This window comes from Penicillium cinerascens (genome assembly GCF_028974065.1).
Source record: "Penicillium cinerascens strain IBT 15544 chromosome Unknown scaffold_4_segment0_segment1, whole genome shotgun sequence".
Lineage (NCBI taxonomy): Eukaryota > Fungi > Ascomycota > Eurotiomycetes > Eurotiales > Aspergillaceae > Penicillium > Penicillium cinerascens.
In genome coordinates this window covers 1,515,295-1,534,109 of record NW_026695298.1, presented here as the reverse complement: position 1 = coordinate 1,534,109, position 18,815 = coordinate 1,515,295, and the positions used below count along the sequence as shown (strand labels likewise).

Genomic DNA, 18,815 nt, shown 5'->3' with positions numbered 1-18,815 from the left:
GATTGGCCGGTGGTCATGTGATATTGCATTACTCAGCATATGCCTTTTTCGGCCATGACGTTCCTTCCTCTTTGGGAATTCACCTTGTCTATGTACATTCCTTATTTACATCTTTCCTATGTATTTCGTTGATCCTCTTCATTTCTTGCTACCTGTTCCATATATTTATTTTCATACCCATGTTCACTAGCTCACTCCTTGGGTACGTACATCACCGCCTGCTTCAATATCTTCGGGCTGTTCGTCACCAGCACCTGCAGTGGCTCCAGTGGAAGCATCACCATTTCCTCTTTCGCCACTCTCCATGCCCACTGCAACCAGCCCGGCTCCATCCACCCACTCTCCGCAGAGATCCAGGCTACTTGAGCCCCATTGAGCCATGCACCTGCCATCTCGTGGTTAACTACCTGGGCTAGTGCATCAATGTTCTCCCGTCCCTCTTCTGGGTTTCTATCAATGCCCGTGGGCGATGGGTATTGTTCAAGAAGGAAATCGATCCACTTAGTGAGACGCGGCGAAAGCCTTGGTCTCGCCTGTGGTGACCCAGAGGTTGCCACGAGGATACCCAGTACAAGCGAAAAGAGACCCTGCGGGTCAGTCCCCAGGCCCGGGATATGTTGGCTTGCGTATCCGAGAACAGCACTAAAGCAAGCCTGGCTGGGGCCCTGCATCTCTTCTGGCAACAGACTGTAGAGCTCTCCAATTCGGTAGAGTTGACCGTTCTTGGGGAGGAGAGATGGCCGTTCCAGAATACGGACCTGGATCTGAGACAAGATATGCTCCGGGAATTGACCGTCTGGAATGAGTGCCAGGTGCTCTTCCAGCATGGGTTTGACACCAAGCCAATCTTCGCCACGATTGAGTTCTCGTGCACGTGTTATTGTCCATGTCGCAATTACCAATGCCGTCTTGTCCAGAGATATCAGGCCGTCGCGGTATGTCTTGGCAAACATCTGTTTAATGTTCTGCGGTTGGGAGGGCAAGTCTTTTCCGGACTCCTGGAGCATCATGATGTGGGCAATCAGCTCAACACTGATCTGGGCCAGGGCTGCCAATGAGCTGCGTCCATTGCCGTAGGTCTGGGGAATAGAGATGCCTGTTTCGTCGATCACGAGGCTTTTGCGTTCACGCTCATTGCCGTGCATGATAGCCAACGCATTGAACAGCGCCGGTGAGAAGATTGAGTGTTCCATCGGCCGGTATGGAGACAAAAGCGGGTAGAACACATTGAAGATATAGTAGTGGTCATCAGTGTTCTTGGCCACTTCTGGGAACATCTCGATCTGACGTGCCTTGGCCTTGCTGACCGGGCTGTCTGAATCCACACCCAGTTTGATGATGCGGTAATCAGTTGGGTTATTGGGGATACAGAAACCGTAGTTCATCAACACTAGTTCATGTCAGTGGTTAATCAATAAAACATGGTTTAACTAGATATGCTTACACTGTTCATTGTTCCGGGGTCCGTAGTTGTTGGAGATTTCCTCTCCTGGCCGGACATGCTCCCGGAGAACCAACCCAACATCCTTCTCTCCAGCGCGCCACTCGACCTTTGCAAGTGGCCGGTGGTTGGGGAGATCGATCAGCGGCAGCAGAACTGAGATTCCAGTTTCAGGGAGGTCGGATGGCTCCACACTCTCAGCCAGAACCTTTACTGAGAATGCGCGAGATGTTATGATGGTCGAAGCCCAGAGATAGAGTTCCCTATAAAGTCAGCAATGGGAATCAAATAGCCCAACAAGCCTATTCAATTTCAAACGTTATTACTAACCAGGTATAATCCTTGACTCCCGCAAACCCTAGCTCCTCAAGTTTCGTAATGCAATGGTCATACTTCTCATCCCAGATGTTGTACCTGAAAAAGGAAGCCTCCGGGATTCCAGTCCCATCAAGCCAAGCCACATCCTCCTCGGCAAAGCACAAGGGTGTGTTCAGTTGCCCCGGTTGAGGAAGTGTGCGCAAATACGGGTACCAAAACCCGTCTGGTCCACGCAGAAACTGGCCCATGAGGAAAAAAGCGAAGGTTTCTTCAGTTCCCACAGCGTCAATGAATGCCCGCGGGAACGCCACATCGTGGTTGGAGAACGAGCCCTTTGCGGACTTGTACTCAATGGCGTTGTAGTAGGACATTGTGATGCCCAGTGGGGTGCTGATTGCCCGTGTCTCTGGCTCGACGGTCTTGGGCCAGTCGGCTTTGACTTGCATGTGGATGCCGCGCTCAGCGTCATGGGCAATGCAGACGCTGTCGTCTATGTGGCCCCCGTAGCTTGCTGACCATCTTTCGAGTTCTTTGTGAAGATCCAGCGAATGCATTTTTGCGATGCTGTAGAGAGATTGAATGTCGAAGTTGGTAGGTTTTTAAAGGTCGCGAAATATAATCGCGGAGAATGAATGAAAGACTTCAAGACTGTGGAATATGAGAGAATGAAGAAAAGGGGCTAGTTCTTAATGATAAAGGAAGAGGGATAGACCCCGGGGCAGGGTTATAGTGAGATATAAGAGTGAAGACCGAGTAAGTGATATCACTCTTCAAAAGATTTGGCGGGTGGGGACCCACTTTTTTGTGTGCGCGGGACTGGAGCAGGAGAACCTAAGATCAAGGAGTGAAGTGTAGATACACTGAAGGGAACTTCCGGTTTTTTAATGTAAATCATTGCAAACATCAATTCTCTCTACCACATCTATCGTACAAGGTCATCACTTTTCTCCTAACAAGAACCGTCCACTCGACTCTCCACACGATGCGTAAGGAATTAACACCATGGAAAATGAAATGAAAACAGTCATCATGCAGATCCTCCCAAAAGATTAACCAGAGATGGAAAGTATGTACAGCTGCCATGCCGCCGAAACCGGCCTGGATGTAAAAATCCCCCAACTAGCGAAAAATGGAAGAATAGCACTCCATGAGATTCTTCCTAACGATGAGCATCGTTATATGCGAGAGCAGAAAGAAATGCGAGACGCAAATATGAGCAAAAGATAAGATTATCACCCCAAGCCTAGTTGGAGGTTGAGGATTTGCGGCCTGGGACTAAGATCTCCACCAGTCCATCATCCTCGCCGTCACTGCTGTCGTTTTGGTCGTCGTCGAAATGGGAGCTCACGGCCCGCGGTCGGCGGAAGCCGCTGTAGCGTGTTTGACCCGGCAGGTTGGAATAACCCAATGACTCATTGATAATGGCTTCGTCTTCATCATCCGAGTCGATCATCCCAGTGGCACTGGGCCCCACCATCTCGCCCATCTCATCGTCCTCATCCTCGACTTCGAGGGGCACGCGGACATGTCGTCGCACGGCTTCTGATCGACCGTCGCCATCCTCATCGGATGAGTTGGACAATGAGTCCGGCGGGCTGAACCCTGACCCGGGGAATGTGGGAGAGACCATGTCTGCGCTGGCCGGGAAGTCGGAGTTGGGGAACGCCGAGCCTCCTTCGGCATCGTCGTCAACTCCTGCAATCACGAACGGATTACTGGGCCATTGAGAATCACGGCCCTCATCCCGTTCAGTCCTTTCCTCATCCTCTTCACCGTCTGCATTCTCACTTGCTTGCTGCTTTTGGGCCGCAAGACGTGCTGCCAGTTGGCGCCGAGCTCTAGAAGGACCAAGGCTCAGGGGAGCAGGAGGCGGAGGTAAGATAGGAATGGGCTGGCTAGCAGAAGGCGAGGTCACCTAGAAACAATCAATGTCAGTAACACGTCAAGACTTTGACGGTTGATGAGTTGTGGCAGATAATGACGGTAAAGGGGGTTATGAAAAGAGCACGAACTCAAAGCGTGAAGCCCGAGGTAGACAAAACATCAATTGACAAGTAGGATGAACGTGAATAAGAACTGGGGAAGGCACCCAGAAACTCAATCTCCGCCGATAGCCAACTTCCAAATAGTAGATAGTGAGAGACCATGGGTGAGAAGACAAGTGTAACTCAGGAGTTTTCGCCCAGTCAAAGCGCCCGTAACCCATCTTGTGCTCGCATCGCTCGGCCGTCGAGCAAACATCGTACATTGGGGGAAAGGGAAGGTGGGTGGAAATCGAGGGGCGTACGCGAACATCGGTCACGACTCGCACCTGTCAATGTTTGGTGGAGGGGCGTTTACTCACATTCTCAGAATCGCCTTCAGCAATGCCGGCGTCTCTGTCCTCTTGGTCCTCCATTTCTTCATCCTCATCATCGCTCGAGCTGCCAAAGCCGCTCAGGAGGGCGGATCCACCACCGCCGGATGCTCCTCCAGAGACACTGCCCTGGTTGAGGTCGAAGCCTTGGAAGGAGGAACCACCGATTCCACCATTTAGTCCAGCTTCAGCCAGGGCATTAGAGGTGTTGTTGAAACCCTGGCCAGAGCTAATAACCGTCTGCCTCGGCCCAACAGACATTTCTGGACGGACGCCGCCCAGAATAGCATTATCCCGTTCCCGGGTTTCGGAGAGGGTTTGCTCGACGTAGTCAATCCAGTCTGGATTCAACACCGATTCCATAACGGACCGTGAAAGCAGCTCTGGCGGGTGGCGTTCGCTGAACTTGACGACCTCCTCCGCAACCAGGGTCAAATGTCCCATGTAGCCAAGGCGGATCTGCTTGGTCTTCTGGGCCTCATCACTGCGCTTCTGTCCTGCGACGATGGCAGTTGTGATCTGGCCGTGTTCGAATACGTTGATGGCTAGCGCGCGGTTGTAACCACGTTCCATGGGGCCGTTGAAGACCTGCTGGACCACGTCATACACAACATTATGAAGGAAGTTATTCCACGGGAATCGGAAGAAAAAGCCCTGAGATCATACAGTTAGGGGGCATTTGGGTGTTTAGGGATTGTTGTGCACTTACCAGTATCGTGGGAACGACCTTATTCTCAACGAACTGGATCTTCAAATAATCTCCAACCACGGGGCGTCCATCTGTGTCATACTGAATATACTGCTCAGCAGCGTCTTCGGCGCCTCCGTCATTGGCCGTTTCGGTTTCCTGAGTGGGCTCAGCATCAGCTAGCTGAGAGGTGGACTCAGCTGGCTGTTCCTTGGAAGCGAAAAGGGGGGGGCCGGCACGTCCTCAGGCTGAGCAGAAACCGGATCCTGGTTCTTTGCATCTGGCGTGGATGCTTGCTTTTCTTGAGATTCGCTTTCAAGCTTGATTTCGCTCACCTGGTCTGCTAGACCAGTAGGAGGTGATGGAGCATCTCCCTCGATGTCGGTTTTTTCCGCAGAAACTAACTCGGCCGCAGTGTCCTTTGAGCCTTCCGCTTTGCCCTCTTCCTTTTCGCCAGCCAAATCACCAGAGGCACCGACATCCTCAAAGCCCTCCTCTTCACCGGCATGCTGCAGCTCAGCCTTGCGAGCCTCCGGCGATCCAGTATCCATAGCCGAGCCATTTGTGAAATCTACGGTGGTATCGTTGTAATCAGCACCCTCGTGCTCATCGCGGCGAGGATTGAAGAATCCTTCGCGAATCAACCTCTCACGCTCCTCGTTGCGATGCCGGACATATTCGTCACTGCCAGGCTCATTGAGAAGACCCATGTTACTGCAGTGAAGCAATTCAGCCATCAACTCGCAAGTCTTGAAACGATCGAAGCCAAGAGGCTCGATCTTGGCGCCCCATGCAGAACTCAGACGACCTCGGTCGACAGTCTTGAGCTGGGTGCCATCGTAGACCGTGTGCTTGGAGCTTTGGATCAGAGCCATGAAATCGGGAATGTGCTGAGCGAATGTCCGAAGCAAGTGTCCGAGGTAGATGGGGTCGTAAGGTGTGGGCATGGATTCGGAACCACCCAGATTCTCCGGGTCATAATCCGAGTTATTCTTGCGAATGACCTCGATAACTATACCGACTCCCACGGTCAGCGGGTTGCCGCCCTTTAGCATCGCATTGACCAGCTGTTGGATGCACTCAGGAGATACCAGCTGGCGGGTGAGGCTGTTGGGGCCGATGCACGACTGGTCGTTGGGAGTCGCATTTGCGGAAATTGTGATAATCGCTTTAAGGAAGTCGCCTGCGGAGGTTTGCACCGAACCTGGGTAATCAGGCGCGAGGAATGACAGCAGAGTTGGGATCAGGTCCTGAGATTGCAGCCAGTCCACGGTGCCTTGGCCACCCTCGGCCTTCTCCAAGCTGATGATCTTCAGCAACAGATCCATGACCATGGGGTTGTCGACATGCTGCAGCAGTGCTGCAACAATTCCATCCATCGACTTCAAGAAATCGAACATCTCCTCAGTCTTTTTATCGAGCAGGGTCTCGTTCACTTTGGTGAAATAAGATGCCTGTATGGAGTCGAGAGGCGGGGGTCGCCGCAGGAAACCCCAGAAGTCGCGAAGGGAGGAAGGGTTTGCCATAATAGACTCCAGAATAGACCATGTCTCCGAAGAGAGAATCTCGCACGCGACATACGCATGCTTCAAGCGAGTCTTTTCGACTTTTTCAAGGTCATCAGAGTCCAGAACACCCTTCAGCGGGTCCGACCCTTTCTCTTCCTTCTCTTCTTCATGTTCATTGTCTGCTTGTTCGTGTGTCGCAGACTCGGCGCCTGATTCCTTCGCGGCGCCCGATTCGTGGGCTTCGTCGTCATTTTCTTCGTCGTCATTTACCAAGCTTGGTGCAGTGACATAGTCCATAAGCCGTTTCAAGACATGATCCTCGCGCAGGTATTCTATGAGTTTCGTATTATGCTGTTTCAGCTCCTGGATGATCTCCGGCTCATCCAGCAGGTCCTCGAGGGTGATCTCGGGCTTGTCCAATAGGGTATCGATGGTGGAGATACTTGCATATCCCCCAAAACGCCAGAACATGATGGATTATATAGCCGAGAAGCACGATTCATGGGACGGTTCGTTTCGTAGGTCTCCGAGATGTCGTAACGGAGCGGTTTATGGTACACGGGTTGAGTGCGGGATGGGAAGGAGGGCTTCGCCGGCAGGGCGACACACCAGTGTGTCCACACACAGAGAGTCGCGCAAGCTGGAGAAGGCAGCGAATTCAGGCCGTGGCGAATAACAGAGATCGAAGAAGCAAAATGATATAATTCGAAGCGAACCTGGCGCTTGGGTCCGGGGTTAGCGAGCGATCGAGATGGGGCTGGTTGCATCGAACAAGGAACTGATGGGTGTGCACCCCGAGGTGCGGAACGTCACGAGAGGGGTCCAGACAGGGCTGAACGACCAGGCGACGGAGGCCGATGGGCAAAAAATGAGTTGGCCACGTACCTTCGGAGCTAAGGGAGTGACGAAGAAAAGAGGGAGAGGATTCGAGGAAGTCAGGGTTTGAAGTTGTAAGGGGAAAAAGAAAGAGGGGCCGTTCCAAGTGCGGGAATGCAGGACTTGCCGACTTACTCAACACCGGGCCATCCAGGAATAGAACTTGAAGTGCCAGGAAGATGGAGGATGATGATGATGATGAACGGGCCACGAGCCACCAGCAGCAGGGACACCGTGAGTAATCGCCGCAATCAGCGGGGATCGCAGCCCCGACCAACACAGATAAGCACGGTTCATACAAAGTCATTATGGTGGATATTCTGTGGGGTCCGTCTCTTCGTTCTCTTCCTCTTTCTATTCTGTTTGATGCTAGGATAGTGTATTTCAGTCATCGCTAGGTAGTTCTGTTCCGAGTTCCCTATACCATCACCACCTATACGCGGCCGGGTATCCCTGTGTATGGGGCTCGGATACATATTCTTCGGGCCACTGGGAGGTGAGAGGCCACACATATTGAACTGCGATCTCGGAGGCTGGATTTGTTTCGTCACGCAGACACTATACACTGACACCCATGAACATCACTGCCTTCTCACCAGTCTCTAAAATTGGTCATCTGGGCGATGATGTGGGATGTGGGTATGGGCAGACATGTACCAGGTACTTCCCTACTTGGCCGAGTTACGGGGGGGTGTTATGTATCCGCGACTCAGTTCGGTCCCGTCCAGTGCCCAATCCACGCCCAAAAATCCGAAGTCCCGAATGACGATCATTGTGCATCAGATGGCATTGGTTCCCAGCAGATTAGACTCCCATTATATTCCCAGTATATTGTACTTAGACCAATAATAATCGTTAACTCGATCGTGTCCATAGAAGGACGGATCACGTGCAGATATACGATGGCCTGAGGCCGTAACTGACGTCGCCCTCCGCATTTATCGGTGCCTGTGTGTATGTGAACAAGTCGATCCGATTCAAGTACTCGTCGACAGTGATCTAATCAGCTGCACTACTCTCAACTACGTGTGGGTCACTAGCAGTTTGATTAGCAACCACGAGCGTGATCTCTACAATCACCATCACCCCTCATCACCATCTTGCATCTTGCCCCTCCCTCGTCCTCTGATCAGTCACAATGAATCGTCTGTTCGGCACGAAGAGTGCGGCTCCCAAGCCCACTCTGGATGGTGCAATCACCAAGGTACTACCTTCAAAGTAGTGAATATATTTCCCCCCTACTAATGCCCCCGCCCATGACAGGTCGACGGCCGCATCTCCAGCCTCGACGTCAAACTCGCCGCTCTCAACTCCGAACTCTCAACCTACCAAGCCAAGCTCTCCAAGATGCGCGACGGGCCCGGCAAAAATGCCCTGCGCCAGAAAGCTCTGAAAGTGCTCCAACGGCGGAAACAGTACGAGGCACAGCGCGACCAGCTCTCCCAGCAGTCGTGGAACATGGAGCAGGCCGGCATGATGCAGGACAACCTGAAGAACGTGATGACGACGGTGGACGCAATGAAGACAACGACGAAGGAGCTCAAGAAGCAGTATGGCAAGGTCGATATCGACAAGATCGAGCAGATGCAAGATGAGATGGCCGATTTAATGGAGGTGGGCAATGAGATCCAGGAGAGTATTTCGCGGGCCTACGATGTGCCCGAGGAGGTTGATGAGGCGGATTTGGATGCGGAGTTGGAGGCTTTAGGTGAAGAGTCTATGTTTGAGACTGGTATGGGCGAGGAGGCTGTTCCGAGCTTCTTGCAGGACGAGGTCGCGCCGCCGCAGTTCATTGATGAACCACCGGAGCAGCAGCAGGTAAAAGAGCCTGCCGGTGGCCTCGGCTAACTCTTGATGCAGTATTCATCGGGAATGGCCAGGTACCAATTTGCGCTACGATCATGGGATGCGGAGTTGACGGAATACTTTATATTACTGGGTTCAAAGTTACGACTATGCGATATCAATCTCACATGCAGCGCTTTGCTTAATGTTCTTGTCATTTATGTAACTGTAAGGTGCTCTTGTAAGCCTTATGACGCGGTAGCGAGTGTATACAGTGAACGCAAGTCCGAGAGAAGATGCCAGTGTAGTGTGCTCGAAGTCGAGATATGCAGGTGGTAGTGCCTGAGCGAGTTTCCGAATTAAGACGATTCACCCAGCCCAAGCAATACCAGCAGCGCAACATTCATCACGACGATGACTAGCCAGACGAACACTGTGAGGATAGAGAGGGCCCAGTGATTGCGCATGGGGAATCTCTCCGTCTCCACCTCACCGTCACCTTCGCTGGTCTGATCAACAGACACGGTCATATATTTGTTGAAGCATGTAAACCAGATAAGGGGGGCTGAAACGAATGGCAGGATGACACTGAGAACCACCTGACTCGCGTTCAGGGTCGCGTTAAGCCCCTCCTTGCCCACAGCCCCAGCGATAATAATGCTGGGAATAATACTGACGGAGCGAGTAATGAGACGACGAAGCCAAGGTTTGATGCTCCAGTTTAACATGCCCTCGCTGACCATTTGGCCTGCCATGGTACACACAATGCCGGCAGAAATACCGGACAGCAGAAGAGCCAGAGCGAAAATGAGACCAGCCGCTGGGGCAATTGATGAGGCAAGTAGCGTGTGAATGCCGAAGAGGTCAGCTTGAGCGCCGCCTGGAACATTATAGAGCGAGGCGCCCGCGACAATGAGAATGGCGCTGTTAACGAAAAGAGCAAAGGTGAAAAGCGACAGAGACAACTCGATGATCGAGTACTTCATGCAGCCATTAATCGCTTGGATGGAAGGGCGGTATTCAACTTCACCACCAGTGCTTCCTAGGGGCACAGTGGACTGCACGTAGCCCGATTTGACATCGAAGTCTTTAAGACGAGACTGAACCACTCCGCTGCCGAGGAAGAGGGAATGCGGCATAACAGTCGCACCAAGGATACCACAGCTCTGGTAGAGACTATACTTCAAGGTTAGTCCCCGTCCACGATTCTTGACAACGTGCCAACTTACCCACTGGATTGAACAATCGCCGACGACGGGAGAAAGCCACGGAAGACTTCCCCAATTGACTGGTCCTTGATGAGTGACAGCTGAATGCAAAAGCAGACAACGACGGAGAGCACGAGGCCCATGACGAAGAACTCAAAGAGGCGCAACCCCCACATAGACCCGTTAGGACGCCAGAAGATGAGCAGAAAGAACACATCCACCAAGGTGATAGCACATCCGGCTACCAGAGGAATATTTCCTAGCAGATTCAGCGCGATGGCAGAGCCAACCACCTCCGCAATATCCGTTGCAATGATGGCCGCTTCTGCTAAAAAGTAAAGAAAATACACCAGCCAGCGAGGGAGATGCTCGCGGCAATTCTCAGCCAGGTTGAGACCAGTCACGGAGCCCAATTTTATGCACAGGGATTGGAGAAGAATCGCGAAAAGGTTAGACAAGAGAACGATGAACAGCAACGCATATCTGTACTCAGCGCCGGCCGACACGTCGGTGGCATAGTTTCCCGGATCGATATATGCGACCGCGATGAGGAAACCAGGTCCGATAAAACTGCCGAACTTGGCCAATACGCGCGCACAGCTTGCAGTTGACGAAAAGAAGAAAGATTGGAAAGGACGGTGAGGCGATCCGCAGGCCCTCGTAGGTGGTTCACACCCCGAGGACGCAGCGACCACTTCACCGTTCGGGGTCTTTTCCTTTACGGGATCCGGGTCTTCGAGACTGTGCGGTCTTGGATCTATGGATAGTGTATCCCCCGTGCCTATACCATCACCGGCAGCGTGTCTGCGGTGGACTCTAGAGTTGGCGAGGCCGTTGAAGTCATTGCGGGTGGTGGTGTCCGGACTGAAGGGCCGCGGACTCTGATTCCAGGCCGGGTGGGCGAGAGTGTCGTCGTTGCGCGAGGGGCAGTTCATTGCGTGTTTGGCTTGTTCGTGGTGGGCGCAGGGCGTTGTCTTAAGTCCTTGCAGTTGGAAGCAAGTCGGAGCGCTGATCGGAGCAGAACACGCAGCAAGTACCCTGGAGGAGAGCCCGAACTTGCCCGATCTTCGTGATGTCGTCGCGGAGAGCCAATGAGCGGTTCAGGGCGGGTCTTTGCACGGCAGCGAACGCTCGGGCAAGAGCTAACAAGATTTCGAGTTGGAGTGTTGCCTGCGCATTGTCTCGATTTGGGCTCAAGATTGGTCTGGGGCCCATTTTAAGAATCGCCCGCTTTTATCGACCTATCGCCAGGCATCGCAAACGGCGGATGGCGGATTACCCGAGAATGTTCCACCAGAAACGGACGACCCATGGGTTCAACCATACATGAACACACGACCCTCATCCTAGGACAATACGTGGTTCCAACGTTCCTAGCTCAGGAGATCTCGAGATCTTGGGGTTTTGAGATCTTCTAGTGGTCATCAGCTTACTCTGCATCGCTGCACATAAACGAGAGCGATTGCAAACGGGGCCGGCCCGGCATGCGGCACCCGCCGAGTGCATCGACATTACGCCGAGACCACGAGTACTGCAAGAGTCACTTGGACTCTGAATGCAATAGTCCGTGGAGTAAAGTTTAGTCTTTGGTTTGGTAGGTGAAAAGTGGTGAGTTGATCGTAAACTGGATTGAGGCAGAAAGTAAATACACGCGGATAGGGTTACCGGGGACACCCAGACACACAGGTCGGAGACAAAACATGCAAGGATGACATGGCCTCGATGCAAGAACCCCGGAAAAGAAGCCAAAGGTACTGTACAAGATGATTCAGAATGACATCTCCAGTCCCAATTTCGAGTCCACGTTCACCGCCAGTGGTGCCGGTTGCCCCTCGCAACGTCTTTGCCCGCACGTTGTTTACTTCCCCTCCTCCGATCCCAGCCAACCCCAGGGATTGCCTCATTGCGTAACTTGTTCCCAGCCAAGCTTAGTGGAGTCTCGATCCTCGATGTTGCCGTTGGCAGCAAGACACTAGCACACGCCTCATATTGCCCCCGGCTGCCCGGCTTGTTTTCCTCAACTTCGCTTTTATTCCCCTTCCCTCTCACTCTGCATCGCATTTGTTTTCGTGTTGTTTTCTTCCTTTCTGTCCGGGGCCGTTACTCGACTGCCCATTAGTTATTATCAATTTTTGTTTTCAGCCTGATTTCTTGCATTGAAAGCTCCCGTGAGTGCGACCTGCTTCTACCCGTGTCTGGCGTTGACTGACCTGTCGCGGTTGCTGGTCAAAGGTGATAAGCGATGGCACCCAGTACATCCGGTCCGCAGATCTTCGACGACGCCAGTCGACCCCCCGTCAAATCGTCGGTTTTCCGGACCATGTTGTCCAGACCTCACAAGAGGAACCAGTCTGCAGACGACGCCACGCCCCAATTCCATATGAACACACCAGTGGGCACCACACCCTTCCCTTTTGCTGGGGGCCCTGCTCCAGCCCCGGGCCATCTCCCACTCGCGGAAATCGCTCCGAATCGCGATGCCGGAGAAACCAACGTGCCTACTCACCAGCATGGAAACAAGAACGGCAAGATTGTGCATAAGAAAACCAAAAGTACCGTTTCTCTGAAATCACTGAGAAGCTACATGGAGCGAAAGTCCGAAGACACACCCCAGGAAGAGACGGAGGAGAAGTCTCCAAAGAAGACCAAATCATCCACCAGTCTTTCCGTTCTTTTGAAGCGGTCCCAACGGGGACGCAAAGCCAACGGCTCCAAGCAAAGCCGTGACAAGGAAAACCGAAGCCCGACAGACCTCGTCGATAGCATGCCATCACCAGCCTGGGCAGCGCCCCCAGCCTACCCGGAATCAGTCACTCGGTCACGACACAATTCCACTTCCGACAGACAACGCAGTGTCGCGGAGGAAGTGTCCCTCTACACCCCCAAGGGGTACGGTCCAGCCCAACAACGAAACTTCTACGATTACCAACAGCCACCGTCGCTTGCCAGACGGGGCGAGACGAAGCCTCGACCAAAGTCGGACATCCTGACTGGGAACAGAAGGATGAAAGATTTCCTGGGATCCGTGCAGCGCACACCCTCGGGAGATAGCGATAGTACTCGGAGTGTCGCTGCGTCATCCAAGACTAGAGTATCTGACCAGTCTCAAAAGGCCTCGGCTTCCGAATCCTCCGCTCCAACCCCGATCAAAGAAGAGCCGAATCCCAAGAGATTGTCTCGAGTACAGGCCGCAATCTCGGCCTTCAACGCGAAGGAACGTGATGCGGATGTGCACAGACACTTGAACTCGAAGGATCTGGAGAGTGAATTTGAGAAGTTGCTGGATGCGAGAAACATCCCCCACAATATGAGGGACAAGATGCGCTCTCTTGATACCAACATCAAGGCCGATTTCATTCAGAAGGACCGAACCGAAAATGGCACACCCCACAGTGCTGGAACCTCGGAGAGCCGCCGTGGACGTGGAAAGGAATCCAAGGACGACCGCCGATCTGAAGACCGCAAGGGTTCGCGCTCGCGCTCTCGGAGCCGGGGCTTCACATTCGGCAGAGGCTCATCGTCTCCTGGCAAAAAGGCACGGCCAGAAAGCGGAACATTTAGCCGGCCACGATCAGTCGACCTGTCGCAGCCCGTCGGTGTTTATACGGCCCTCAGCGCGGCTGGGTCTACTGTATCTCTGCATGAAGCGGCGGTTGTTGACACCGCTGCTGATCCATCTGACTTCGTGCACTATCTGAGGGAGATTCAGAAGCCAGAGATGGTTGAAGTTGGAAAGATTCACAAACTTCGACTTCTTCTTCGTAACGAAACAGTCGCTTGGGTCGATGGGTTCATCGCTGAAGGTGGCATGAACGAGATCGTTCAGCTCATCTATCGCATAATGAAGATGGAGTGGCGGTACGCAGACCTGATGCCGTTGATTCGAATGATTTGCTGATTAGACTTATAGAGAGGATCACGAAGACACACTTCTTCACGAAGCTTTACTTTGCCTGAAGGGCCTCTGCACCACCTCTGTGGCTCTCGCGCGTCTGACCGCGATTGAGGCAGACCTCTTCCCCGCATTGCTGAAGATGCTGTTTGACGAGGAAAAAAAGGGCCCAAGCGAGTTCACGACACGGAGCATCATCATGAACCTCTTGTTCACACAGGTCTCTGCAGTGAGCCCCGATGAGATTCCAGGCAAGCGTGTTGAGCGAATCCTGTCCTATCTACGAGACCCTTCACCACAGGAGGAAAGCCAGCCAGTCTCTTTCATCGCCAATATCTACCAGTCCCGACCCTATCGTGTCTGGTGCAAGGAAGTCTCCAATGTAACCAAGGAGGTCTTCTGGATCTTCCTGCACCACCTGAATGTGATCCCGCTCCCCAAATCCGATCCCAAGTCAGAGGATGTTTTCATCGAGAAACGCCCCGCGGATCCTCGTTCGTACTACCAACGGCACTTTCCTCCCCCTCGTCCACCGGTCCCCGCTGCTCCATATGTCGGCGGCGTCGAATGGGATGCAACCAACTATCTCGCCTCACATCTGGATCTCTTGAACGCCATGATCGCCTCTTTGCCCACGACAGAAGCACGAAACCAGCTTCGATCTGAGCTTCGCGCTTCTGGCTTTGAGAAGGTGATGGGCGGTAGTCTCCGCACCTGCAAGGAGAAATTCTATTCTGCCGTCCACGACGGCCTTCGGACTTGGGTTGCTGCCGCGGCCGAAGACGGCTGGGCATATACTTCCGTGCGTGAGGGTCTTCGCGCTGGTGACCCCGGCTCTCCTACCAAGTCGCCCAAGAAGGCGCCTGGTAGCCCCAAAAAGATCATGCTCGATGAAAAGCCACCTCAACTTCAGCTGGCCCTCGATATCCCTAACAACCGCCTTGCTCCCGGTCCAATCTCTGTTCCTGGAACACCATCGAGTGACCTCCCCCGCTGGCTTTAAACGTCCAACTAGATATGATCTGTTGGACCAATTCTCTTCTCTTCTTGTTTGTTTTTTCTCCCCTTTCATACTGTCAATCTTTATACGCCTCATGACTCGGAGTTTCGGTTATCTGTTTGAAAGGCTGGCACCAGCTCATCCCGGTCGCTTGGCTTTGCCCTATTTGGAGTTTCTTTTGGTCTTTTCTTGACAGGCGTTGGCATAACTGGTGTTGTTTGGAGTTGCATATTCACTGTCCGGAGGGTTTTTTGGCAGCCATGATGTAATGAAGTCAAGTTACGGTGCAGGTGGCGGGGGAAGATGAGAGACATGATTGATTGGTATGCTCCAGGCTCTCATCTTCTCGACGGATAGTGACGCCTGCAGTCCTGACTAGCTTTGCTCATGACATTTGATCAATGACAAGCACGAGAATTAAATGATTCGTCAATTGAAACTTGATTTTGTAAACTGCTGTAGTGGATGAAGATGCGAGTTGGGGAATCTATGATGGAATTATACAGTATGACATAGCATCAACCATATACAAGAATACGGTCACCTCGGTACCATCTTCACGATGATTCGTTTCTTTCCTCGGCAGGCTTAGGGCCAGGGGGCGGCGGTGCAGAGAACACGGCGCGAATACTAGAGAAAACCTTTTCACGAATCTATACGCATATCTGTCAGGCCATAATCACATCGATTGCCTAGGGGCTTTCGGGAAAGTACTTACCCCATCGAAGGGCGTATCTTTGGTATCCCAATTCATAAAGAGCACTGCGTAAATCACAACAACTGTACCAAACACATTCGTCAGTAATCCAGATATTCATATATTCTCAACAATCGAGAGATCACCCACATCCAATAATACCCCACTGCGCCAGCTGCACACCCTTGATAAAATTGGGCCGCGCATACTTCAGCGCGGCGCGCCGGCGGTACTTCCGCTCCAGCCGGAACTGGTGTTTCGGCGAGAGCTTCGACATGTCTGGAGGCCACTGCCGCTTAGGCTTGTATTGGCTATAGCGGTCCTCTTCAAAGGCGCGAGAGGATCCATGTTTATCGGATGAGAGGCGGAAGGGTGAGGATTGCTGGGCGGCGGAGACTGTGAAGGAGGGAGCGGGTGTGCTGGAGAAGAAGCGCATGCTGCCTCTGCAAGGTGGCGCGAGTTTCTGAATGACATAGTTGTTAGCTTCTAGTTTGAGTCGAAGGTGCGAAGGGTACGGTCGTACAGTGAGTTGCCATGTTGGTTGTCTGGTGATCTGGGTCTTGAGGGTTGCGGTCGACGTTGAGCAAGCGATGCGCGCCAACGGGGCGGCGGCCGTGAAAAGGTGTCCGGTCATAGAAGATGCAGGGGGCGACTCAGGCGTGGAAAGATTGCGTCTCGTTTCTGCGGGACCAAAGTTGGCGATGGAAGGCGGAAAGGTTGACTGGGGAAGTCGCGCGGGCAAGAAATAATTTGATCTGCCGCTCTCCCGCAGGTTCTCCGCATCCGCGGCCACGAGCGTGAATAGTGGCCACTAGGATAATAGAGCCCACGAGAGCTTACCAACAATTGTTGAAGCTTCGAATAATTAAAACTAGTAGTATCTCGTCAAGAATGTCTGCAGACTAACGCCAAGAATTTGTTAAGCTACGTCTGATACTTTTCGCCCCAACTTCTATGCCTACTATATACGATAACCTTACTTGACACACTTTAGCCTCTTGGTTCTTCCCAAATCTCTTCCTAGGCCATTCCTTGAACTTCTTCCTAGAAGTAATTTTTCCTTTTTAAAAGCATTTTTTAAACATTTTTTGATTCATCTCGAAATTAACACGAAAGTCGCCTAATGGCCGCTATTTACGCTCATAGTAGCTTCATGTTTGTTATTCTCATATTTGAACTCTTGGTCCTGTCAAACGCTCTTAGTCCAAGTGATAGCTGGATTTTTTTCATCTCAGTTTCTTCAGATTCACGTTTATCCTTCTATGCACCTTGCCTTCCAGTGTTGATTCACTTCGCGCTTTCAGCCAGACAAGTCCATGAAAAAGATCAAGGTAGGCCTCTGTCTGCCTTCATACGAGTGAAAATATAAAACCTTGACCGGGGGGCTAACATGAGCCGCACTTTCAGATGTTGTCAATTATCTCAACGTGTCGCCCTCGCCCTCGTCAACATCTGCAACCAGCTACGATGTCACTCATAAATCTGCCTCCAGAACTATTGAACCTCATCATCAACAGATTGGCGGATAGCCTTGAGGCACGAGTGAGTCCTCTCGTACCGCTCAGGGCCATCTACTCGCTAAGTCATACCTGCCGAACCTTTTGGGAGAACTTCATCTGGCGTTTGTACCGGTACGATGCTCAGCGACTAAGAAGCTCAGCTCTTATTTGGTCAGCAGCCAAGGGCGTCATGACCACAGCGGAGCAGTCTCTCGCTCAGGGGGCTAGCCTGCTTGCAACGAACCAGCATGGTCAGTCTCCGCTGTGGCTCGCTGCCCGTAACGGGCATGAGGCCATGGTTCAATACTTGGTCCAACAAAATGGCGATGTTCAGTTTCGAAGCCCAATTGGAATCACACCACTCGCAGTCGCTGCACGTGAAGGATATGTCAGTATCGTCCAATTGCTCATCCGGTTTGGAGCAGATCCCAACACTGAATCTAACGACCACGCATCACCTCTTTTGTGGGCCACCCGGAGCGGAGAAGTGGAGACAGTCAAAGCCCTTCTACAATTGGGAGCCGAAGATCCCAAGGATGACCCTGGCAATTTTTGGCGATGGTCACTGGCTGCATACCGCTCCGGGGCATGGAAGCACCTGCCCGAGATATGGGGCATGCAGTTGCTTGGTCTTGAACTATCTGATGAAAGGCTCTTGAGCGAAGACGCTCTGGTTCATGCCGTTCGTCTTCGCTATGTGGCCATGACGAAGCTTTTCCTGAAAGAGTTAATGCTGGATCTTGAAATCGGAGCACAGAATCAGAACCAGGAGACAAGAACCCCGACGATTCTGAGCCTTGGCTCTCTCTCCACTGCTTTGTATTTTGCCATCTGGCACGGCGATGAAGATATTGTGGAGCTGTTGTTGGAGCGAGGTGCTGATACCAACACTCTCTACAACCCCTGGAACGTTTTCAGTCTACCATTGACCCCTCTTACCCTTTCTTTGAATCGTGGCTTTCTCGGCATCGCAGAGCAACTCTTGGACCACGGAGCGGACCCGAACTGGGTGATATCCACGCCTGACTTGAGCATGTTAGCATGGGTGACTCAAAATAAGCTCGAAACTGTTGTTTTCAAGATGCTAGAGAATGGCGCCAACCCGAACCCCTGTGGCGGCGTCCAGCCACTGCTCGTGGCCATCTGGGCACAGAGCCCGGTGATCGTCAAGACTCTACTCGAGTTTGGCGCAGACCCTAATACCCCGGATCGATTCTGGTGTAGCGATGGAAAGAAATCTCGCTGTTTTAGGAGTACTTTGCCCTATGCTCGATGGGTTGGTAATCAGGACATTGTGGACTCTCTGGAACAGTACGGAGCAGTTCATAGTTGACTGGAAACCCTAATGGACCGATGGACCGGGATTCACTTGCTAGCAGTGACTATGAACCCACAAACATGAGAGAAATAGGAATGGATAATTCTTTTTATTAAAGGGTCTTATTTGAACATGTTCAAAGAGAAGGTTAGCAAGAAAATTGAAAGGGGACCAAAATCATCCCTGCAAAGACGTTTATGGAATTGCCTAAGAAGAGAGTGAGAATCCA

The 18,815-nt window shown here is 52.3% G+C and overlaps 7 protein-coding genes across 7 annotated transcripts; 3 read left to right on the top strand and 4 right to left on the bottom strand.

Moving 5' to 3' along the window:
* Nucleotides 1–191: 191 nt before the first annotated feature.
* On the bottom strand, nucleotides 192–2,313 carry N7498_009671 (SET domain protein; the record flags this gene model as incomplete). The annotated part of the gene is made up of 3 exons (XM_058456727.1): nucleotides 192–1,390; nucleotides 1,445–1,704; nucleotides 1,772–2,313. 3 exons carry the CDS (start codon nucleotides 2,311–2,313, stop codon nucleotides 192–194), a joined length of 2,001 nt encoding a protein of 666 aa, XP_058303626.1.
* Nucleotides 2,314–3,002: 689 nt separating this feature from the next.
* Nucleotides 3,003–6,782, bottom strand: N7498_009670 (SAPS family protein; the record flags this gene model as incomplete). Its single annotated transcript, XM_058456726.1, has 4 exons — nucleotides 3,003–3,674; nucleotides 4,104–4,769; nucleotides 4,825–5,013; nucleotides 5,043–6,782. The coding sequence occupies 4 exons, from the start codon at nucleotides 6,780–6,782 to the stop codon at nucleotides 3,003–3,005; spliced, it is 3,267 nt and encodes a 1,088-aa protein (XP_058303625.1).
* Nucleotides 6,783–8,325: 1,543 nt separating this feature from the next.
* On the top strand, nucleotides 8,326–9,035 carry N7498_009669 (putative SNF7 family protein (Cta1); the record flags this gene model as incomplete). Its single annotated transcript, XM_058456725.1, has 2 exons — nucleotides 8,326–8,391; nucleotides 8,451–9,035. The coding sequence occupies 2 exons, from the start codon at nucleotides 8,326–8,328 to the stop codon at nucleotides 9,033–9,035; spliced, it is 651 nt and encodes a 216-aa protein (XP_058303624.1).
* Nucleotides 9,036–9,331: 296 nt separating this feature from the next.
* Nucleotides 9,332–11,115, bottom strand: N7498_009668 (NRAMP family metal ion transporter; the record flags this gene model as incomplete). Its single annotated transcript, XM_058456724.1, has 2 exons — nucleotides 9,332–10,148; nucleotides 10,202–11,115. 2 exons carry the CDS (start codon nucleotides 11,113–11,115, stop codon nucleotides 9,332–9,334), a joined length of 1,731 nt encoding a protein of 576 aa, XP_058303623.1.
* A 1,307-nt stretch (nucleotides 11,116–12,422) lies between these two features.
* N7498_009667 (uncharacterized protein) lies at nucleotides 12,423–15,075 on the top strand (the record flags this gene model as incomplete). Its single annotated transcript, XM_058456723.1, has 2 exons — nucleotides 12,423–14,038; nucleotides 14,091–15,075. The coding sequence occupies 2 exons, from the start codon at nucleotides 12,423–12,425 to the stop codon at nucleotides 15,073–15,075; spliced, it is 2,601 nt and encodes an 866-aa protein (XP_058303622.1).
* A 554-nt stretch (nucleotides 15,076–15,629) lies between these two features.
* On the bottom strand, nucleotides 15,630–16,403 carry N7498_009666 (uncharacterized protein; the record flags this gene model as incomplete). The annotated part of the gene is made up of 3 exons (XM_058456722.1): nucleotides 15,630–15,725; nucleotides 15,791–15,852; nucleotides 15,920–16,403. The coding sequence occupies 3 exons, from the start codon at nucleotides 16,401–16,403 to the stop codon at nucleotides 15,630–15,632; spliced, it is 642 nt and encodes a 213-aa protein (XP_058303621.1).
* An 833-nt stretch (nucleotides 16,404–17,236) lies between these two features.
* On the top strand, nucleotides 17,237–18,601 carry N7498_009665 (ankyrin repeat domain-containing protein; the record flags this gene model as incomplete). The annotated part of the gene is made up of 1 exon (XM_058456721.1): nucleotides 17,237–18,601. The coding sequence occupies one exon, from the start codon at nucleotides 17,237–17,239 to the stop codon at nucleotides 18,599–18,601; it is 1,365 nt and encodes a 454-aa protein (XP_058303620.1).
* Nucleotides 18,602–18,815: the final 214 nt, after the last annotated feature.